The sequence below is a fragment of the Notolepis coatsorum genome, assembly GCF_963971535.1.
Source record: "Notolepis coatsorum genome assembly, chromosome: 5".
NCBI classification, from domain to species: Eukaryota; Metazoa; Chordata; class Actinopteri; order Aulopiformes; family Paralepididae; genus Notolepis; species Notolepis coatsorum.
In genome coordinates this window covers 92,314,094-92,337,094 of record NC_140169.1, presented here as the reverse complement: position 1 = coordinate 92,337,094, position 23,001 = coordinate 92,314,094, and the positions used below count along the sequence as shown (strand labels likewise).

Here is a 23,001-nt window from a genome sequence, read left to right as displayed (position 1 = left end):
CCGGGTTTCGATCTCCTACTCTGGTCCATCTGCGTGTTTTCTCCAATCTCTGCTGCAGGCTCAGCGTCTGGCCCTCCTTTCCCCTTCCTTCTCCGTCCTCCGCCATCTGCATCCCCCGTCGCCTCATCTCCTCCGCCGCCTCCCGCGCCGTCGCGTACGTCACCGTCCCTTCCTTCCAGTGAATCCTTAGCGAGGTCATGGGTGATTGGAATTTCATTCCGTTTTCTTTCAGAATTCTCTTCAGTCCCGCGTAGGACCTGCGTGTTATTGCTACCGCTGTCGAGTAATCGTGATCAAACGACAGTCTTTTCCCCTCGATTTCTATCTTCTTGGTCCACGCGGTTCTGAGTATCAATTCCTTGATCTCAAATCTCAGAAAGTTAATAATCACCGCCCTCGGAGGTCTGTCCGGTTTCGGTCTCGGAGCTAACGCCCTGTGGGCCCTCTGTATCTCCATTTTTTCCAGTCCCGTCCCCTCCAGTTGTTCCTTGATAAGCTTTTCCACATATTGGGTCACCGATTCCCCTTCGACTCCTTCTTTCAATCCCCATATTCTGATGTTATTTCTCCGTGACCTCCCCTCCATGTCCGATAGCTTTGTCTCCATCTGTTCTTGTTGTTGAATCGCACATGTTAATACCTCGTGTATCTCTGTGTTCCATTCCTCCGCTTGCGCCGTTCTTGTCTGTAACTCGGTTACGTTTCTGTCCTGTTCCGCCATCTTCTCATCCACCCTTTTGAGTTCTGTATTCATTTCACCTCTGAAGTCCTCCTGTTCCTTCCTCAATTCCTCCCGTAACTTCCCAATATCGTTCCTTATCATGTCCGTGTTCAGTTTTATCGTCGCTGTTATGGTCTCCAATATCCCGGCCTGCATGACCACGGCCCATCCTGGCATTCCCGTGCTTGTCCCAGCCGATCCTCCTCCTTCCTCCGCCTGACCCTTCTCGGTCTCGTTCCGGGGGCTCTGTTCCATCAAACTCTCCTCTTCCCGTGAGTTCTCCATTTCTCTCTCCTTCACAATTGTTTTTTCCTCCTTCCTTTGCATTTTCATTTTTAATCACTTTTCAGGTCCTTTTTTATCCGTTTTTTCACTCTTTTGACCAGGAGCTCCACCGCATGCGTGTTACCCTTCCGCTCTCATACTGGAAGCTCGAACCTTTTTTTTAACCGTTTTAATAATAATAAAAAATAATCCTATTTTTTTATCATTTTTTATATACATATATATATATATATATATTTTTTTTTTTTATAAATATCCTCAAACTAAATCCTCAATTTGAATAAAGTGATTAATCTGGGGGGGGTTGAAGGCAAGAAAGAACAGGTGGGTTTTGAGGAGAGCTTTGAAGGTGGAGAGTGTAGGAGAGTCTCTGATGGACTGAATGTGGATATGCCGGTGTTTGCAGTGCTAAAACTATATTAAATATCATAGCTATGGATATAAAACTATTGCCCATTTGACATCGAGTATCTATCGTTCAATTTGTGAAAAAGAAAAAAAAATGTCATCCATACATTCCCGTTTTATACCGTGGTGAATATGAGTATAGTTTTAGAGTAATTCTGTGTAATCCCAGGAAATGCCGCTAAGCAGCGTTTAGTGCATTTCACTAGAAACCGTGCCGTTGCTCGCCTGGATCAACAATCAATCTGAAATCAACGCTATATTATCGGTATTATGTTTCATCATGCATGCATGAAAGGGTGGGGGGGTTCTATGCTTCGATCGTCACCAACGGAATACATTACACAGTACATTACACACATACGCTCCGGTCGCGGGGAAGGAATTATTGGATTAACGCAAGATTGATACTAGGGGTGGAACGGTTCACAAAATTCACAGTTCGGTTCGTATCACGGTTTTGGTGTCACGTTTTCGGTTCGGTATACGTCTTTTTTTTTTTTTTTTTTAAATGTAAAACTCCAAAAATACCATACATCAGCATAAGATATATAGCCTAAAAATAATCCAACTTTTCAGTTATTCTCAAGGACGTAGTCTGCAAAAACTGAAAGAATGAGGCAGTTTGACATCAGGCACATTATTTTGACAGTGACCGGTTAGAGATAGGAGAGATGTTGGTACAGCAAGAGGGGCATTTCTGATTTAAACATGCTTCTCATTTATTTGGTAAAAAAAAAGTTTACAGCGGTTTGCCTTAAATAATGTTTGGCACACAAAGACCAAACTGACTGAAAAATATAGGCAACATTTGTCAAAGTATTAACTTAGTGCAAACAAACAAAATAATTCTATTTTTGTGGCCACATTATAGACAAAGGCCATCAACATAAAGTATTGATTGATTGATTGATTGATTGATTGATTGATTGATTGATTGAAAATTGTATTAACAGATTGCAGAATGGGTACAATACAGTACAGCTCAATACACACAATTGTTAAGGGGATGCACAGATGATGCACAGAGTATGCATATGCTCAACCAGCACTAGACTTTATCAAAAAGGAAAAGTCACTGTGTTATTTAAAATAAATAAATCATGTGTACTAAATATATATTTACTTTTTAATTGCATGAAACATTATGAAGTATTCTCTTATGCTACTTTTCACTGCATGGTACCTAATCGACTCGACTCGACTTGAGAGTCTTGGTAGCCGTATTTGAAGTGACGTCACACCAGGAAGTAAATAGTCAACAGTAACACACAGCTTTGGAACCTGGAGAAGCCCTGATGATATAAACGAACAGCCAATAAACGTGAAGTTACCTTTGAACCTCTGTTGTCAAGCCTCGTCAATATACCCCCCCTTCCCCACTAATGGAACTGGTGTCGTGGAGTCACTTCGCTGTGAGCGTTTCCACGGTTAGCTTGAGGCTAACGTAACGTTAGCCTAACTTGCGGCTAACATTATAACCAAACAATACACACATGCCCTGAACCGTGGAGGTCGTACCGAACAGTGTACGGTTCGAATGCGAACTGTTCCACCCATAATTGATACCATATAGCCCTTACCTTGACTAGGATGTAGTACTGCAAAAAGAATATTCCAATTATCTGATCGCCATTCCAAGTATTGATGTCGATCGTGTTGCCAACATAATCCACCAAAGAACATGAACGGGCGGTGCTTGATTCTCCTCAATCCATGTGTTATAAACGTTACTCCTGCCCCGACTAGGAAAACCCGGACCTAGGCCTGCCACGATAACACATTTTGCTGGGCGATTAATTGCCCCCGAAAATATTGCGATAAGCGATATTATTGCGACCGGTTAGAGAATTTTTTTTTTGAGAAATTTATTTCCCAAAACTTTTATTTTGAAGCCCACCGCTCCGTCTTTTCCGGTGTTTAAGACTTTGTTTGCCATTTTGTTTCCTTAAGTGACCCATTAAAAGCTGCTTCCTGCTTAAAGACAGCACTTGTGTACTGAGTGTGATCTCAGAACCCTGTCACTGCTTAAAAGCAGAACCTCAGCCTCTCCTGGAATCACTCTGTACTACATTCTGTTGTGGAAGGACAGCTCATTCACTGAGAGACTTACACTGCATCAGGGTAAGACATTTTAAGTCATTTAGTAATATCTTTAAACTGAGACTTGATTGCTGACCTGACCAGCTGACTTAATTAAGGGGCGTGTTTAAAGCGGCCATTTTGTTTCCTTAAGTGACCCATTAAAAGCTGCTTCCTGCTTAAAGACAGCACTTGTGTACTGAGTGTGATCTCAGAGCCCTGTCACTGCTTAAAAGCAGAACCTCAGCCTCTCCTGGAATCACTCTGTACTACATTCTGTTGTGGAAGGACAGCTCATTCACTGAGAGACTTACACTGCATCAGGGTAAGACATTTTAAGTCATTTAGTAATATCTTTAAACTGAGACTTGATTGCTGACCTGACCAGCTGACTTAATTAAGGGGCGTGTTTAAAGCGGCCATTTTGTTTCCTTAAGTGACCCATTAAAAGCTGCTTCCTGCTTAAAGACAGCACTTGTGTACTGAGTGTGATCTCAGAGCCCTGTCACTGCTTAAAAGCAGAACCTCAGCCTCTCCTGGAATCACTCTGTACTACATTCTGTTGTGGAAGGACAGCTCATTCACTGAGAGACTTACACTGCATCAGGGTAAGACATTTTAAGTCATTTAGTAATATCTTTAAACTGAGACTTGATTGCTGACCTGACCAGCTGACTTAATTAAGGGGCGTGTTTAAAGCGGCCATTTTGTTTCCTTAAGTGACCCATTAAAAGCTGCTTCCTGCTTAAAGACAGCACTTGTGTACTGAGTGTGATCTCAGAGCCCTGTCACTGCTTAAAAGCAGAACCTCAGCCTCTCCTGGAATCACTCTGTACTACATTCTGTTGTGGAAGGACAGCTCATTCACTGAGAGACTTACACTGCATCAGGGTAAGACATTTTAAGTCATTTAGTAATATCTTTAAACTGAGACTTGATTGCTGACCTGACCAGCTGACTTAATTAAGGGGCGTGTTTAAAGCGGCCATTTTGTTTCCTTAAGTGACCCATTAAAAGCTGCTTCCTGCTTAAAGACAGCACTTGTGTACTGAGTGTGATCTCAGAGCCCTGTCACTGCTTAAAAGCAGAACCTCAGCCTCTCCTGGAATCACTCTGTACTACATTCTGTTGTGGAAGGACAGCTCATTCACTGAGAGACTTACACTGCATCAGGGTAAGACATTTTAAGTAATTTAGTAATATCTTTAAACTGAGACTTGATTGCTGACCTGACCAGCTGACTTGATTAAGGGGCGTGTTTAAAGCGGCCATTTTGTTTCCTTAAGTGACCCATTAAGGGCCAGGTGTTAGAAAGCACTAATTAGTGATAGGGATTTAAAGGCCTGCTGGCTTAGCGTCAGCGAAGCGTCGAGAAACGAAGAGGGACAAAGAGGAGTTTTCCTGGAGTTAGCCGCCGAGGAATCCACCGATCCACCTAGTGCTAAGTACACCCTAGTCCTATCTTACACTCCACGCTGAAAAATCTCCCTTTCCCTCCCACTCTGCTATTTCTCTACTTCCTCCCTGCCACTCTTGACACCACAATGTGTCTCATATCCACAATCTGCTCCCCCAGAACAGATTCAACCCACCCACGGCAGTTTGCTAGCAACCCGGCTAATCTATCCTACCCTCCTACAGCCACTAATACACCTGTCACAGTACAGGGAGGCCTATGGAATTGTCAATCAGCAGTCAAGAAAGCTGACTTCATTACTGCCTACGCCCATAGTCAAAATCTGCAGCTCCTGGCTCTAACTGAGACCTGGATAACCCCCAATAACTCATCAACACCTGCAGCATTATCTACAAACTATAACTTCACTCACACACCTCGACCTTCCAGGCGGGGTGGAGGCACTGGCCTCATGACATCTCCTTCATGGACTACAAACTTAACACCCCTCCCAGCACTGTCACTCTCCTCTTTTGAATATCATGCAGTATCTGTCTCTAATCCTTTCAATCTCACCATTGTTACACTCTACCGCCCTCCAGGTCCGCTCGATCACTTCACAGATGAGCTGGACATGCTTCTAAGCTCCTTACCGGAAGATGGTACCCCTCTCCTTCTATTGGGCGACTTCAACCTGCCTGACTCATCTCAGTCAGTCATAGTAGTCTCCCTCCTACAATCATTTGACCTGACTCCCACTGCCATGCCTCCCACCCACAAAGCAGGCAACTCCTTGGATCTCATATTTTCCCGTAACTCCAGTATCATTAACACCACGGTAACTCCCCTACATGTATCTGACCATTCCTTCATATCCTTCTCACTAACTCTCATGCTTAACCGAAAGGTCTTCACCCCAACTCAAACCGTCTCACTCAGACGCAACCTGCCCTCCCTATCCCCCTCCACCCTCTCCTCTGACATACTATCCACTCTACCTTTGAGTGACACCTTCTCTGCTCTCTCCACAGAGATGGCAACCTCCACCCTCCTCTCAGCCCTTGCAACCTCCTTCGACAAGCTCTGTCCCCTCGTTGAGAAACCTGCCCGCCGTTCCCCACCCAGTCCATGGCTGACAGATCCAGTGAGAGAACAAAGACAGGTCCTGAGAGCAGCTGAAAGGAAGTATAGAAAGTCACGCCTCACTGCTGACATCGACACATATCACAACCTCTTGTTAACATTCTCCAAAACCATTACTAATGCCAAAGCTTCTTTCTTTCACCATAGGATCGAGGCCTCTGCCAAGAATCTTCGCAAACTGCATGCTACCATGTCCTCCCTCCTCACTCCCCCCCCACCCCCCCCTCCCTCATCTTTCTCTGCCGAAGACTTTGCGATCTTCTTTGAGGAAAAAGTGGAGAACATCCGCAGCTCCTTCTCCCAACCCCCACCCATTCCAAATGCTGAATCGAGAACCTCATCCTTCACTCTGTCATCTTTCTCTCCCATTACAGAAGCCGAGACCCTGACACTGGTAACGTCGAACCGTCCGACTACATGCCAGCTGGACCGGCTACCTTCCCCACTCCTCCAGACCATAGCACCAGACATCCTCCCATTCCTAACTGCAACCATCAACTCCTCACTCAACTCGGGGGTGGTCCCCACCTCCCTAAAACAAGCCAGAGTCACGCCCCTCATAAAAAAACCATCCCTGAACCCTACCGTCATAGGCAACTACCGTCCTGTCTCTCTTCTCTCCTTCCTTTCTAAAACACTTGAACATGCTGTATCCAACCAACTTACTGCTTATCTCTTACAGAATGACCTCCTAGACCCTAATCAGTCAGGCTTCAGGACTGGTCACTCCACAGAGACAGCCCTCATTGCGGTCACAGAGGCACTTCACTTAGCAAAAGCGAAAGGCCTCTCCTCTGTCCTGATTCTCCTAGATCTATCTGCAGCCTTCGACACAGTCAACCACCAGATCCTCCTCGCGGCCCTCGCAGGAATGGGAGTGGCTGGCTCTGCGCTGACATGGTTGTCATCATACCTCAATGACCGCTCCTACCAAGTGTCATGGAGAGGGACCCTGTCGGCCACCCGCCCCCTGCGGACGGGTGTCCCCCAGGGCTCGGTTTTAGGACCCCTTCTCTTCTCCCTCTACACTAAATCACTGGGTAACATTATCACGTCTCATGGCTTCTCCTACCACTGTTATGCCGACGATACTCAACTCTTCCTCTCCTTCCCTCCCTCAGATATCCACGTCTCTGAGCGGATCTCGGCCTGTCTGTCCGACATCTCCGCCTGGATGACGACCAACCACCTCAAACTGAACCTAAGCAAAACAGAATTGCTCCACCTGCCGGCCAAATCCTCCCCCCTGACCGACCTTTCCATCACAGTCGAGAATGCAGCTGTGACCGCGTCCCCGACCGCCAAGAACCTTGGTGTTGTCCTCGACGACCAGTTGAACTTCTCTGCTCACATCGCAGCGACAACCAGAACCTGCCGATTCCTCCTGAGCAACGTCAGAAGGATCCGCCCCTTCCTGACAAAAGAAGCCACCCAACTCCTCGTCCAATCAACAGTCATCTCCCGCCTCGACTACTGCAACGCACTGCTCGCTGGCCTCCCGGCCACTGCCACTAAGCCTCTTCAACTCATTCAGAACGCAGCGGCCCGCCTGATCTCAAACCTACCGAAGTCGGCCCATGTCACCCCACTTCTTAGGGACCTGCACTGGCTCCCCATTGCTGCACGAATCCGCTTCAAGGCCCTCGACCTAGCATACCGTGCGGCAAAGGGAACCGCTCCCGCCTACCTCCGGTCAATGGTCTCTAACTACACACCCTCAAGACCCCTACGCTCTGCATCTTCTGGCCGCCTCAGACCTACTCCTATCCAAGCTCCGGGAGGGTCATCAAAGAGAAGTCGCCTATTCTCAGTCCTTGCCCCACAATGGTGGAATGAACTACCCACCCCAGTTAGGACAGCCGAAACACGTCCAATCTTTCGCCGTCGACTAAAGACGCACTTCTTCAACCATTATCTGAATTAAAAAAAAAAAAAAAAAAAAAACCTAACCCTAACTAACCATACTGTCATGCACTTGTCCTAATAAACTAACCTACACTGTAGCACTCAACACTTTGATGAACATTGTTACTCAGCTGATAGAGTTGTGCCCTTCCTGATGGCTTGTCGTACAGAACTTGTAAGTCGCTTTGGATAAAAGCGTCAGCTAAATGACTAAATGTAAATGTAAATGTTATTTTGAAGCCCACCGACCGGACCGGAAGTATTGTTGTGATTATCAGGTACTTTTTGGGTACCAGAAAAGTCACGTGAAACACTGCAGACCACTGAATAGAGACGCGTCTCTAGGATTTCATAATCATTATGTTTGCAGCAGGCACAAGTGCAATAAACAAAGGATACAGTCACTGTGTATTCTGCCTCATTTATTGATTAAACAAAACCGACATCAACACAATTTGCCACCGAGCGGAGAGTTTAGTCTCGCAAAAAGATCGCTGACTTGTTAAGGCTTGTTGTTAGGTTAGGTGCTAATGTTGTGCTAGCGTTTTAGCATGGCTATCGTACATAGCGTGATCAATATAACTCGCTATTGATTGTTTGTATGAGTAACGTTAATGCTAGTAGAATAGACACAACGTGAGGTAATCACCATCCATTTTAAACCGGTTATTACCTAATGCTAACGTTAGCAAATAGACGCGACTGGTAACGTTACAGCTTGTTAGCCTAATGCTCGTTAACGTTAGCATAGACAGCCTAGCTAACGTTAACGCTTGTAGAATAGACACAATGAGAGGTAACGTTAGCGTTAGCAGAATAGACACAACGAGGGTCTCGTTAATGTTGTTATTGATTGATTGATTGAAAACTGTGTTTACTCTGTTTGTATGAGTAACGTTAATGCTAGTAGAATAGACACAATGAGGGGTAACGTTAGCCCCACGGAGCTCCTGTGCTGTGCTCTGTAGTAAAGCCAGCGGCCCGCCTCCCAACACGGACAGTGACTGACAAGGGGCACTGGGTCCGCCTCATTAAAACAAACGCGCAAATAGCAATTAATCGCGCCCGTCAAAATCATTGCATTCATTTTAATTATCGCGGCAATTAATCGATTTATTGCTTATCGCGGCAGGCCTACCCGGACCGGACTTTTTAGATCGACGGACAGACCAAGCTAGATAGTTTCCCTCAATGGATTATGAATGGAAATAGTGAATAAAAGAAATAACAACCCGTTGGGCCACAGAAACGAGAATTCTCGTGAACGGCACTGGATGTGTTAATGAATATAACTCATCAGTTTTAATACTATAATATTAGTGTAGCCTAATCTTTATCTGCAACTGTAAAGAAAACCCCCATTGGTTTAAACAGAATGAATAGACAAATATAAAAAAGAAATTATAAAAAATTAAAAATTAAAATGTTGATTTAGAATTCGAATGCCAACGTAACGAATGCAGGTCCGAAAGTTCGAACGTTTGGGCTCAGCCCTACCACAGACCACCTTCTCAGTTGTGATACAGTTTATCAAGAGACCACCAGCCTTCTCAGTTGTGATGGAGACAGTTTATCAAGAGACCACCAGAGAGAACGAGGACCTTCGGTTAGGGCATGTATACGAATTCCAAGTCAAATCGGATTCTCCAAGTGATGGAGAACACGGAAACACTGGCCTCTCATTTCAGGGTTTACAGTAAACACTGAAACAACAGTTCACCGATTCCCAAACAGGAATGTCTAGGTATGAATCTGAACTCTTTCAGGGCCTCCGTCTCTCAACAGAGAACAGTTTGGTCTCGGCTGCAGGGTGAAGTACAGAATGTGTCTTCACTTAGTGGGACTTATAGGATATCGGTAGTCCCGCTGGGACTGCTATTAATAAGGGGATTTCAGGCCAGTCGTGCGCATCGTAACGGAGACAATAGGGGTGTAAAGGTACATGTATCCGTACCGAACTGTTTCAGTGTGTACCGTACCGAACGGCTGTGTACCGAACAAATACAACGGTCTGTTAACCGCCCACCGGGGGCTGTTTTTTTTCACAATCTAATATAATTATTATAATTTGTTCTTTTCTTTACAAGTCGATTATTAATTTCAATATAGAATATTCGTTGACAGCCCTACAAGTACAATTAGTTACTGCACACTACATCACCCCTGAGTGGAATATGGAAAGCCAAACTTTCCCCCACTGTACCGAAAACCCGTACCGAACAGTGACTTCAAAACCGAGGTATGTACCGAACCGTGGTTTTTGTGTACCGTTACACCCCTAAGAGACATCATCATCATCATCAAACCTTTATTTGAATAGGCAGGTTAATTAAGAACAAGTTCTTATTTTCAATAACGGCCTATTTGGGGGTAAAAAGCCCCCTAGGGGAAAGGGGATGGGGGATAAAATCAAATAAATAAAAATAAAACACAAAGGAACATTATTAAAAAGGCAGGACATACATACAGAGCAACAACTGAACTGAACAACAACTGGCGGACAACAGAACAATAGTGGCAGCATGGTGTTAGCACATGGAGAAACATCTACATGAGTGCTCTAGGGAGTTTGTTAAAGTTTCCTTAAACAATCGAATTGAAATAAACGTTTCCATATTTAAGGTTTTTTGTAGTGTGTTCCAGCTATCAGCTGCTGCTTACTGAAAGGAGGAACGGCCTTGTGAGGAGTTGGCATGGGGGGCGTTTACCAGGATATGTGTGGCTGACCGGGTGTGGTCATTTGGGAGTGGACGAGGGTGGACTAGGCGAGTAAGGTAAGGGGGATTACGGCCTAGAAGTGTTTTATATACAAAGGCCAGCCAGTGGATGTTGCGTCTAATCTCCAGGGCGGGCCAGTTTACTAGGGAGTATAGCTCGCAGTGGTGGGTCCTGTAGGGGGCATTGGTAGCGAAGCGAATGGCGGAGTGATATAGGATATCTAAGCGCTCTAGATCACCTTTACGGGCCATAATAAAGACATAATGATAATTGTGCTCAAATATTGGGGAAATCACGCCCTGCTAACCGAGGGTGTTATGGTGAGCACGGTTATAATCGTATAAACACTTCTAAGTTTTATGGATTCCAGTAGGGCTGTCTTAAATACTTAGAAGCTTCGTTCGAAGTTTTTTTTGCCTCCAAAATCTTGCGCCTCCATTCCAATGAAACGAAAGTAAGCGGCGCCTCGACTCCACCTCTCTACAACAAGCACGTGGAGATTATCTGTGTTGAAAACAACAAGGACATGTGCAGCAGACATGTCGACGAAGAAGTCATCAGACGTGTGGTTACACTTTAAAATATGCAAAGACAATGCCCAAAAAGCAGAGTGCCAGATATGCCAGAAGAAAATGGCATATCACAACTCTACAACAACTTTGTCAAATCACCTAAAAAACATAAGTATCGTTGTACACGACGGCGACGCCACACAAAACATTAATAAGGCTATGCCTATGCTGCTATGACTAATGTGTTACCAAGTTGGCTAATTTAATTGTAATCATCTGCTTTTGTAGGTGCATTGTCTGATATAATTATAAATTATAAATTAAATATAATATAATTGTTTGCTTGATAGACGAAGGTTGCAACATAATTATGTAATGTCATGTCGTTGGCTGTGAGAGCAGCCCCACTGCACCCAGGCAGCGCAGCCGAGTGAAACCTTGTTGGCTGCGTCACAGTCACGAAAGGGGCTACTTAATTAATTAATCCAATCCACTTTATTTATAGAACACATTTAAAAACAACAAAGTTTACCAAAGTGCTGTACAAGTCCCACAACATAAGATAAAAAATATATATATATATATATATATTATAATAAAAAAAAAATCCCGAAGCTTCGAATTAAAATCGAACCTCGGCCCCGAAGCTTCGATTGCCAAAAAAAGCTTCGAAGGTCAGCCCTAGAATCCAGCACATTGTAACTGTGCTGCTGCCTATCTTGGCCAGGACGCTCTTGTAAAAGAGATTTTTTTATCTCAATGAGACGTTTTCTGGTTAAATAAAGGTAGAAATTTTTTTTAAGAAATAAAAAAAGAAACACGGATGCCTCCCTCACAGGTAGGGGTGTGGATACATCATGGGCCTATTTAACCTGTTAACGTTCAGCGTTTTCTTACTATTTTAAGATAATTAGGTTTGACACCACTGTTCATATGAAGGTTATGGTAACAGACTGTCATGTGGCCTTACATCCGAGATATTCATGTTGAAATGTTCCTACTCACCTCAGGCTCATCATCTGAGTCGTGACCTTCTTCCTCTTCGCTCTCCTCCTCCTCCTCCTCCTCCTCCTCCTCGTCCTTCTTGTTGGGGATGAAGTCCTCGTCGTCCATGACATCGTCGCTGTCCAAGGCGGGAAGCTTCCTCTTCCTACCCCTCCTCCCTGACGCCAACACACACAATTATATTAGAAGAACTATTTTCTCACGTGAAATAATGTGAAAACCCATACATCGTATCAAACATTCTAATGCGTTTCATTGGCTTTGTGCTATCGAAGTTGCATGCATTTTTTTTTTTGTAAGATTTATTTTAGCATTTTTACAGCTTTTCCTGGCCACGCAGGACCGACAGAGGAGAGAGGGAGAACGGGAGGAGAGGTAGGGAAGACATGCGGCAAATGGTCACTGGGTGTGGGAAGCGAACCCGGGTCGACCGCTTGGCGACTCAGCGCGCTATATGGTGTGCTGCTGGAGCGCCCGCCCAGTTGCATGCATAACTGGCCTATGAAACTTTTGATTACAATGTAGGTAAGTGAAGGCATAAATGAAAGAAATGCCTGTAACAAAAAGAACACACTATACAGCAGTCGTTAACAGTCATCGGTCTGCTTTTAGGGGTGATGAACCAACAGGTAGATAGAGAACCGTCGTACTACACCTCCTATTTTTTTTTTTTTTAAGTCCTCTGGTTCCGGCCTTGTCTCTGGCTGTGGGCTGGAGCTCCAGCTGTCTGACTCCGACCCCCAGTCTGTATTGGCTTGACTGAGCACCTTGGCCAGGTTGTGGAGGTACTTCAAGGCCCTGTGGGAACGAGACGGGATGTTAGGGGGACAAGGATGCCAGGGCTTTCCCAAAACAATGGTATAGGGGTACAGCGCCACTATGACAACGCGCTAGCGCTACCATGTGTTTAAAATGTTTCTATCCATCTATCTACCTATCTATCTATCTATCTATCTATCTATCACAGACACCATTATAACATGTTCCATCAGTGACAATTATAACATGTTCTATGATCTATCACAGACCATTATAACATGTTCTATGATCTATCACAGACCATTATAACATGTTCTATGATCTATCACAGACCATTATCCATTATAACATGTTCTATGATCTATCACAGACCATTATAACATGTTCTATGATCTATCACAGACCATTATAACATGTTCTATGGTCTATCACAGACCATTATAACATGTTCACAGACCATTATAACATGTTCTATGATCTATCACAGACCATTATAACATGTTCTATGATCTATCACAGACCATTATAACATGTTCGATGATCTATCCCAGACCATTATAACATGTTCTATGATCTATCACAGACCATTATAACATGTTCTATGATCTATCACAGACCATTATAACATGTTCGATGATCTATCACAGACCATTATAACATGTTCGATGATCTATCCCAGACCATTATAACATGTTCTATGATCTATCACAGACCATTATAACATGTTCTATGATCTATCACAGACCATTATAACATGTTCTATGATCTATCACGGACCATTATAACATGTTCTATGATCTATCACAGACCATTATAACATGTTCTATGATCTATCACGGACCATTATAACATGTTCTATGATCTATCACAGACCATTATAACATGTTCTATGATCTATCACAGACCATTATAACATGTTCTATGATCTATCACAGACCATTATAACATGTTCTATGATCTATCACGGACCATTATAACATGTTCTATGATCTATCACAGACCATTATAACATGTTCTATGATCTATCACGGACCATTATAACATGTTCTATGATCTATCACAGACCATTATAACATGTTCTATGATCTATCACAGACCATTATAACATGTTCTATGATCTATCACGGACCATTATAACATGTTCTATGATCTATCACGGACCATTATAACATGTTCTATGATCTATCACAGACCATTATAACATGTTCTATGATCTATCACAGACCATTATAACATGTTCTATGATCTATCACGGACCATTATAACATGTTCTATGATCTATCACAGACCATTATAACATGTTCACAGACCATTATAACATGTTCTATGATCTATCACAGACCATTATAACATGTTCTATGATCTATCACAGATAGGGATGGGTACCTTTCACATTTGAACCGATACCGGTACCGGTACCTGTGAATCGATACCGGTACCCAACGGTACCTTTTTTCGGTACTTTAAAAAAAATTAAAAATTAAAATTAAAAAAAATATTTTTTATAATTTTTTTTTTACATTTTTTTTTTTTTTTTTTTACTTTTTTCTTTTCGTGTCAACGTTCACACGCACAATATATGCTTACCTAGGATTTGACTTGATTCAACAACAAAGCAGTCGGAGCAATGACAAGCCGAAAACTGTCGAAATTTTATTTACCTACCTCAGTCGTAAAAAAAAATCCAAACTTCAAATAACTACAATTTCGACAGTTTTCGGCTTGTCATTGCTCCGACTGCTTTGTTGTTGAATCAAGTCAAATCCTAGGTAAGCATATATTGTGCGTGTGAACGTTGACATGAAAAGAAAAAAGTAAAAAAAAAAAAAAAAAAAAAAATGTATAAAAAATATTTTTTTTTATTTTTTTTTTATTTTTTTTTTGGTTTCTCACTTGATTCGATACTCGGTAGTACCGACGTGTTTCGGTTCGGTACCTCAAAAGTACCGAATTCGGTACCCATCCCTAATCACAGACCATTATAACATGTTCTATGATCTATCACGGACCATTATAACATGTTCTATGATCTATCACAGACCATTATAACATGTTCACAGACCATTATAACATGTTCTATGATCTATCACGGACCATTATAACATGTTCTATGATCTATCACAGACCATTATAACATGTTCTATGATATATCACAGACCATTATAACATGTTCACAGACCATTATAACATGTTCTATGATCTATCACGGACCATTATAACATGTTCTATGATCTATCACAGACCATTATAACATGTTCTATGATCTATCACGGACCATTATAACATGTTCTATGATCTATCACAGACCATTATAACATGTTCACAGACCATTATAACATGTTCTATGATCTATCACGGACCATTATAACATGTTCTATGATCTATCACAGACCATTATAACATGTTCACAGACCATTATAACATGTTCTATGATCTATCACGGACCATTATAACATGTTTTATAATCTATCACGGACCATTATAACTAGGGCTGTCAGTTTATCGCGTTAATTCGATTAATTAATTACACAGCAAATTATCGCGTTATGAAAATTAACTCAATTTATAAAAAATTCAAAAATTCTTTTTTTAATCTCATTCATTCCATAAGAACGTAGAATAAACGTTTACAATTTTTTTTTTTTTTAATGGTCCATTTGCATGTTCTTGGTATCTGATTGTAGGGACATCTATGGATCTCAGGGAATGTATTCCCATACTGTGTCTGTTACTAGGCTTGAGTAAATTGTAATGAACCAAATGAGAATATCAATTAAATTTTTTTTGACTGTGAATAACACCATGCTAAAATTTACCAGACCTGAAAAATCTAAGCAAATGAATAAAGGGAAGATGATTAAACAGAAGGTTTTGTAGACTAGATACAGTACTGAATTCTGCCATCCGGACACATGCCATTTGAAATATAAAATTTAAAATATCAGGCCTAAAATGTGATTAAAATGCGATTAATTAGATTAATTAATTACAAATCCTGTAATTAATTAGATACATTTTTTTAATCGCCCGACAGGACTAATTATAACATGTTATATCACTGCACATTATAACATGTCCAATCAGTGCCCATTATAACATGTTATCACTCTAAACCTTGGTGCTTTCTGGCAAACCAGCCCGCGTTTACACCTATTTAAGCAGAACCAACGTTCCACCGTCCTCCATCATCAAAGGCGGAAGTAAACACAACACAACCATATGAACACAACAGTTGCAAAATGTGCCGTGTGCAAAACAGCTTTAAAGGTTCGGCATTGCATCTGCACCATGTACTCAACAGGTAGCGATCTCAAGATGAGATCTGATTCAAATGTATTGTCATTATACAGCACAAGTACAATTACACCATCCAACCAGAGTGGATAAATAAATGCTCCATAAATAAATAAATGCATAAATGAATGAAATAAAAAAAAAGAAAATTGTGTAACCAAGAGATTTGAACCTGGGACCATAGGATCCACAAGCAGCCGCACTAACCAGTTGAGCTAAAGAGCTGACGTTGACTGCAACTGACTAATCCATAGTTTATACTTGTCAAGAGCAAATTGCGCAGTCGTTCAGTATGGGCATTAACTCATTGGTGGCCAATAACGAGTAAACTCGTGTTTCGCCGCCAAGTGCCAACGCTTGAGCGGCAATAACGAGTAAACTCGTTTTTGGATCCTTTGATCTTTTTCCTTTGATCCCCATTCTAAACGGTCATCCAGATCATTCTAGGTGTCCCTGGCTCATTTGCCTACGTTAGAATTGCAATGCCGATCGAATCTCAACAGGTGGCAGTATCGCCTACCTTTTGAACTCTGATAGTCCAGTTCAGACATTGTCTCTACTGATCTCTTTCTGTCAAGACTCGCTCTGAGGGGGAGGAGCTCTTGCAGAGAAATCGCTAGGAGATCTGCTTGCCTGAAAACCTATAGTTTCCCGTAAACACGAGTAATTACATATAAACGAGTAATCGCAATCACCGATGGGATCATTGGAATTATTCTTTTTGGAGTACCTTCTGGCTAAGGTAAGGTATATTCTATGTCTATTTTACCAATGTACAGTTTTGCTTGTACAGTTGTACAGTCAATCAATCAATCAAACCGAACCTGAAACATGTTTCCATAACGATCACAGTGTCTTATTTTACCGGACCTAAACCAAGCTTTTTCTAACGATTGCATTTTCAGGGTAAGACTACCCCCCCCCCCCCCCCCCCCCCTGATGATTTTGTGAAGGCACATGTATACATGGTATATAATAATAATAATAATGGCTTGGATTTATATAGCGCTCTTCATGACACCCAGAGCGCTTCACAGAGTCCATTATTCGTTCATACACAGTCATCCCGGTGGTGGTAAACTACAATTGCAGCCAGAGCTGCCCTGAGGCAGACTCACGGAAGCGTGGCGAATAATCATCGCCTACGGCCCCTCCGACCACCACCAACATTCATTCACATGCATACACATTCATACGAGGCAAGTAGGTTAAGTGTCTTGCCCAAGGACACAACGGCAATGGGATGGACATGGGCTTGAGCGGGATTCGAACCACCAACCCTTCGATCATTGGACGACCCGCTCTACCCCTGAGCCAAAGCCGCCCCACAATATATATATATATATATATATATTATATATATATATATATACACTATTTCTAGTCCAACATGTAAAAAAGAGTTTGTTTCTACACACTGTAGTTTGTAGTTTATTACACGCTAAACATCGCCCATTTCCAAAATAATCCAGTATTTTTCCATAGACCGTGAGAGAAGACGTGTTATATGCAATAAGCCCAAATCGTTCTAGTTGATCCCCTGAAACCCCAAATACTCCCAATATATATATATACCTTTGATTTGGGAGTATTTGGGGTTTCAGGGGATCAACTAGATTAGAACACGTCTTCTCTCACGGTCTATGGAAAAATACTGGATTATTTTGGAAATGGGCGATGTTTAGCGTGTAATAAACTACAAACTACAGTGTGTAGAAACAAACTCTTTTTTACATGTTGGACTAGAAATAGTGTCTGTCAAATGAGCCATACTATTGTCTCCATAGCTATAATATAGAATATACAATAGCTCCGCAAAGATCGTGAAATATCGTGAAAATGGTCAAGAAAAGCTGGCGCTAGCCAGTGCAGATGGGGAAAGCTTATGGCCGTCAAAGAGTTAATAGATCAGATGTCATGCTAATATGTCATGTTCTACAGTAGGACTTACTACTATGATACCCAATAAAACAAGTCATTAGAATAATAGAAGCCTACTTTGCTGGAACGATTCATTTCGTATACAGTGTGTGTGTGTGTGTGTGTGTGTGTGTGTGTGTGTGTGTGCTTCTTGCACGCCGAGGCTCACTAAGCCTTTCTCCACGCATATTTATTTCTGGAGCATTTATTTATCCACTCTAGTTGGCTGGTGTATTGTACTTGTGCTGTATAATAACAATACATTGGAATCTAATCTCATTTTGAGATCAGTCGCAAATCACTTCCTGTTGAATGGATCGATTGAGTGCAATGCCGAACCTCTGCTGTTCGCCGTGTTCGCTTGTCCTGACCTAGAATATGACACACCTACTGATGATGTCACGGTTCGCAAGGAAAAACCAAAACATTTTCGGTTCCAGCCGAGCACCGATTTTTCGCGTTCCGAACCAATTATTTCCGGTGTGAAAGCGCCGGCCGGTTCGAGAGTAGGTTCGGGAACCGGCACCGGTGCGGAGCCCTGCCGGTGTGAAAGGCGTACGTTTCCATCTTGTAAGTGACTAAAGGGAAGCAGAACGGGACCTACGCCTTAGCTGCTCCTCTCCTGGGCCGACCACAAGGCGTGCGCTCCTCCTCCTCCTCTTCCACAACTGCAGGGGCTTCAGCAGGCGTCACTACCTCGATCTTCTGTTTCCTCACGTACTTTCTTTTTGGTTTCGGCATCTCCTCTTCCTGCCGCTCAGCATCGGCGCCCCCTGCCTCCGTGGCCAGAATGACTTCCTCTGTCACAGTGTTTTTTTTGGTGAGAGTCTTTTTGGCCTTTTTCTTTTTGGCCTTTTTCTTTTTGGCGGGAGTCTTCTTGAGACTCTTAGGAGTCTTTTGTGGGCTCTCTTCAACAGACCCGGTCTCACCGTGGTTCTGTTCCGGACGCTTCGCTGGGGTCCAGTCGCCATCCTTGGGGCTCTTCTTGATGCGGGTGCTCCTGGGCCGCTTCAGCGGAGACCTTTTAACGTCAGGTTCCTCGTCAACCTTATAGTCGGAGAATTTGGGATTTTTCTTCCGCTGGCGCCCCCATGAGCTGGGAGCTAATTCTGAGGACTGTTTGGACGGCAACTCCGACTCTGTGAACAACCAGAACAGGAATAAATACTTCATTCACCAAATACAATGAACAGACAGGAAGTTGTCGTGGTAACGATGAGTCAGTTTATGTTAGGGGTGTAACAATCTCAACACAGAATTAAAAAGCAACATTTTTATGTAAATCTGTATCGACAATTCTCATTCTCTTTCCTAGGTCTCTAATTGTTTCCCTCTTAGTTTAAAGGAACACTTCACCAAAAACAATGCTGATTTATTTTGCACATAATCTCACACACATCTAAAAACTCTAAACAGTTTTGCACACGTTCAATTTGTTTGACAGTTATTGAGAGTAAATGAGTTTGAACATGGCCACCGGTGATGTCATCTGGGACACTGAATCCTTGTGTTCAGTCAATTACAGCACCATGAAATGATGGGAGATTAAAAAAAAATTCAACCTTGTTTTATAGGGAATGCTACCATATAATTGCATTGAGCTGTAATTACCAGTGTGCAAAATGGTTTAGAGTTTGTGAGAGTGTGAGACTATGTGCAAAATAAATCAGCATTGTTTTTTGGTGATGTGCCCTTTTAACTGGTGATATGGTATGGCGGCTACCGTGATTAGCACAACGTTTAAGGCACATTTTCATTGTTTATAATTAGAGCTCTATAGTATGATTAAATTTAAACACATAACGAATAAAAAATCTGTCTTTCGGCAGAGAAAGTGTGTTTGTGGATTACGTTTTGTGTGGCCTGTTTAATTTACATTAATAGAAAGGCTAGAACAAAGAGAACCACAAGGGAAATATATTTTTATTATAATTATTATTATTATTATTATTATTTATTTTTTTAAGCTACTGGTGCCTCTGGGAGTCTGTGGGAAATCGTGTGCATGGGCTTATTTCTGCTGGGCAGGCAAACTCACTCTTTATCTAATTTATCTGAAGTTGCCTATTGCAGCTTTAAGTATAAAAGGCATAAATATTAAATAATATCTGCCTATTGAGCTAAACTTTTATTTGAGATATGTCCTATATATGACAGTTCTGCTGGTACAAGTTGTTCTTTAAAAGTATAATATGTCACCCACTAACTTCACCTCACCGTTAGCTCATTTAGTTAACGCACCGGGCTGCCGACATCGAGGTTGTGGGTTTGAGTCCAGCACAGAACCCACATGCAACGTAACTTGATTGTTTTCTCAAAATAAAGTCAGACAGCAACCCTGCTCCAAATCACAAACATCAATTGTCAAACTTACATTTCTACTCTTAGTTATATTGTATGTGTCAGAGACACCTAGGGTTCCTTAATTTTAACACAAGATCACCTTGTCCTGAAACGGTAGCATCCACAGGCTTCCCGTTTGTTGCTTCCTCAGAGGTCATCGTCTGTGTGAGAGCCAGAGCGCACAGAATAATTAGCAGTCTCACTTTGCTTTGCTATTTGACTTTTATACAACAAAATAAACAAATATAATTAGTTAGATAATCCGTAATTCCTCTAATAGTAACCCCGGCTTGTATTTGTTTCAACTGTAGCGGATACCAGGCTTGTATTAGGAGGAGGCATGTATAAGAGAGAGGCCTATATTTCTAATTTTCAAACAGATCATAATGAATAAATCAACATTTTGTGTCAGTTTGAACCCAGTAAAATGTACTGGGTTCATTTATTGAAACCAAGCAAGTACTGTATGAAATACGGTAGTAAACAGTGCAATTACAGGTGGTCAAAAAAAGTAAAATAAAGTAAAATAGTGCAATCACAATACTGGTATAATAATAATAATAACTTCGTTTTATACAATTCTGAGGTAGGCTTACTCTCTTGGTAAACATTAACAGCATACCATTATATGGTATTTACTGCACAGCCAGGCCAGCATATAACAACAATAACTCTAATATACATGAAACCCGGCTTGTATTAGGAGGCCGGCTTATAATTGCTTAGCTCAACAGCGCACCCGGTCATTAATAGAGACCCGGTTTTTAATTGAATACCGGTTACTATTAGAGGAATTACGGTATGTATATAATAATAGTGTGTATATAATACTAATACCATACTAATAATACTACTACAACTATTACTACTACTAATAACAATAGTACTCATATACTACTACTACTAATGGCTAATAGTATTTATATACTACTACTAATCATCATCATCATCATCATGCCAATGAAGCCGTACACTTCCCAAGGGATAGCATGAACACAGTCGTGAACAGATTGTGTAGCACATATCAGTACCAGTATGGTTGCTAGTTGTATGTCCTCCTGCCTTGTTGGTTGATCCACGGTGGGGTCAACAGTGCCAGACATCAACAACACACCGTACTGCTGTGCTAACTATAATGGGGTGAAAGCATCTTTCATTCCATCATCTGAGAGAGAGAGAGGGAGAGAGAGAGACACACAGAGAGACAAAGAGAGGGAGGAAACAGAGGGAAGAGGCAAAATCTGTTCTAGTCGGCACAATATACAGACCGCCAGATCAAACTGGCTTTTATGATACTCTGGATGTGTGCTTAGCTGGAGCTGAGGATGCTGAAAAGATTCTTATTGGGGATTGGAACACGGATATGCAACAAAAAGATGCACCCGTCTTCAAATCCTTCAATAGGTTTTGTGATCTGCACGGCCTCAGTCAGCTAATCACCCAACCCACAAGGGTATGTGAATCAACTCAGACTACCATTGACCTCATCCTGACCTCTGACAAGTCCAAGATCTCCAATAAAGGGGTTATAGCATGTGGGTTAAGTGATCATTATATGATATTCTGTACCCGCAAAAAGCTAAAACTAAAGGCTGGCTGTCACAAAACAGTCACATCTAGAGACCTCAAAACCTACTCTAGTGAGGCCTTTAACCTTGAACTGGAGAGTCTGGACTGGTCAGATGAACTCAATGGTACACTGGTTGAAGAAACTTGGCTTGGCTTCAAAACCAAATTTTCATCAATACTAAACAACATGGCCCCCCTAAGAACCACCAGGGTAAAAAATCGCACTGAGCCATGGATGCACACTGAAATACTGACCGCTATGAAAGCCAGAGACAAAATATGCTCTGAGTTTCGTAAAAGTCAGTCAAAGCTTACCAAAAGCACGAGCAGTGAACTCCAAGACCACGTGACTGAACTCAAACTAGAAAGAAACAGACTAAGAAATGACGTAAACTCCATGATCAAAACTGCTAAAAAAAATTTCATCAATGACAAAACCGAGGAAAACAAAAATAAACCATGTGAACTTTGGAAATTACTCAACAATCAACTAGGCTGCAGTAAAAAACTTAAAACCAGGTTCTCAAACATAAACATAAAGACGGACAACACGCTCATCACAGACAAGCTGGATGTAGCCAATTTACTTAAACACTTTCTTCACAAACATAGCCACAACACTGGTAAACAAACTACCCTCCCACTCAGGGCAGTATGGGGTAGAACACATAGTAGCATACTACAAGAACCTAGGCGTCCACAAAGACAACTTCAAACTGGAAATGGTAACTACAGATGAGGTACTCAAAAAACTGAGCGCCCTCCAACCAAACAAGGCCACTGGCCACGACAACATCCCCTCCAAATTCCTCAGAGACTCAGCAGCAGCCATCACCCCAGTCATCACACACATAATAAACCTCTCCATAAAACAGGGACACGTCCCCAAGGACTTCAAAATTGCGAGAGTAACACCCCTGCACAAAAAGGGCAGCAAATTAGAC

At 42.1% G+C, this 23,001-nt stretch overlaps 1 protein-coding gene across 1 annotated transcript in view; it reads right to left on the bottom strand.

The window, feature by feature from the left end:
* The window catches only part of gtf3c2 (general transcription factor IIIC, polypeptide 2, beta), a 141,854-nt gene that overhangs the window by 115,530 nt on the left and 3,323 nt on the right, over nucleotides 1-23,001 (bottom strand). The window contains exons 2-6 of the mRNA XM_084314182.1: nucleotides 21,520-21,653; nucleotides 20,589-20,649; nucleotides 18,750-19,284; nucleotides 12,828-12,970; nucleotides 12,173-12,330 (exon numbers count right to left, since the gene is read on the bottom strand). Coding sequence (XP_084170308.1) covers nucleotides 12,173-12,330; nucleotides 12,828-12,970; nucleotides 18,750-19,284; nucleotides 20,589-20,649; nucleotides 21,520-21,591 — 969 coding nt within the window. The 5' untranslated portion in view covers nucleotides 21,592-21,653. The remainder of the gene's footprint in view (nucleotides 1-12,172; nucleotides 12,331-12,827; nucleotides 12,971-18,749; nucleotides 19,285-20,588; nucleotides 20,650-21,519; nucleotides 21,654-23,001) is intronic.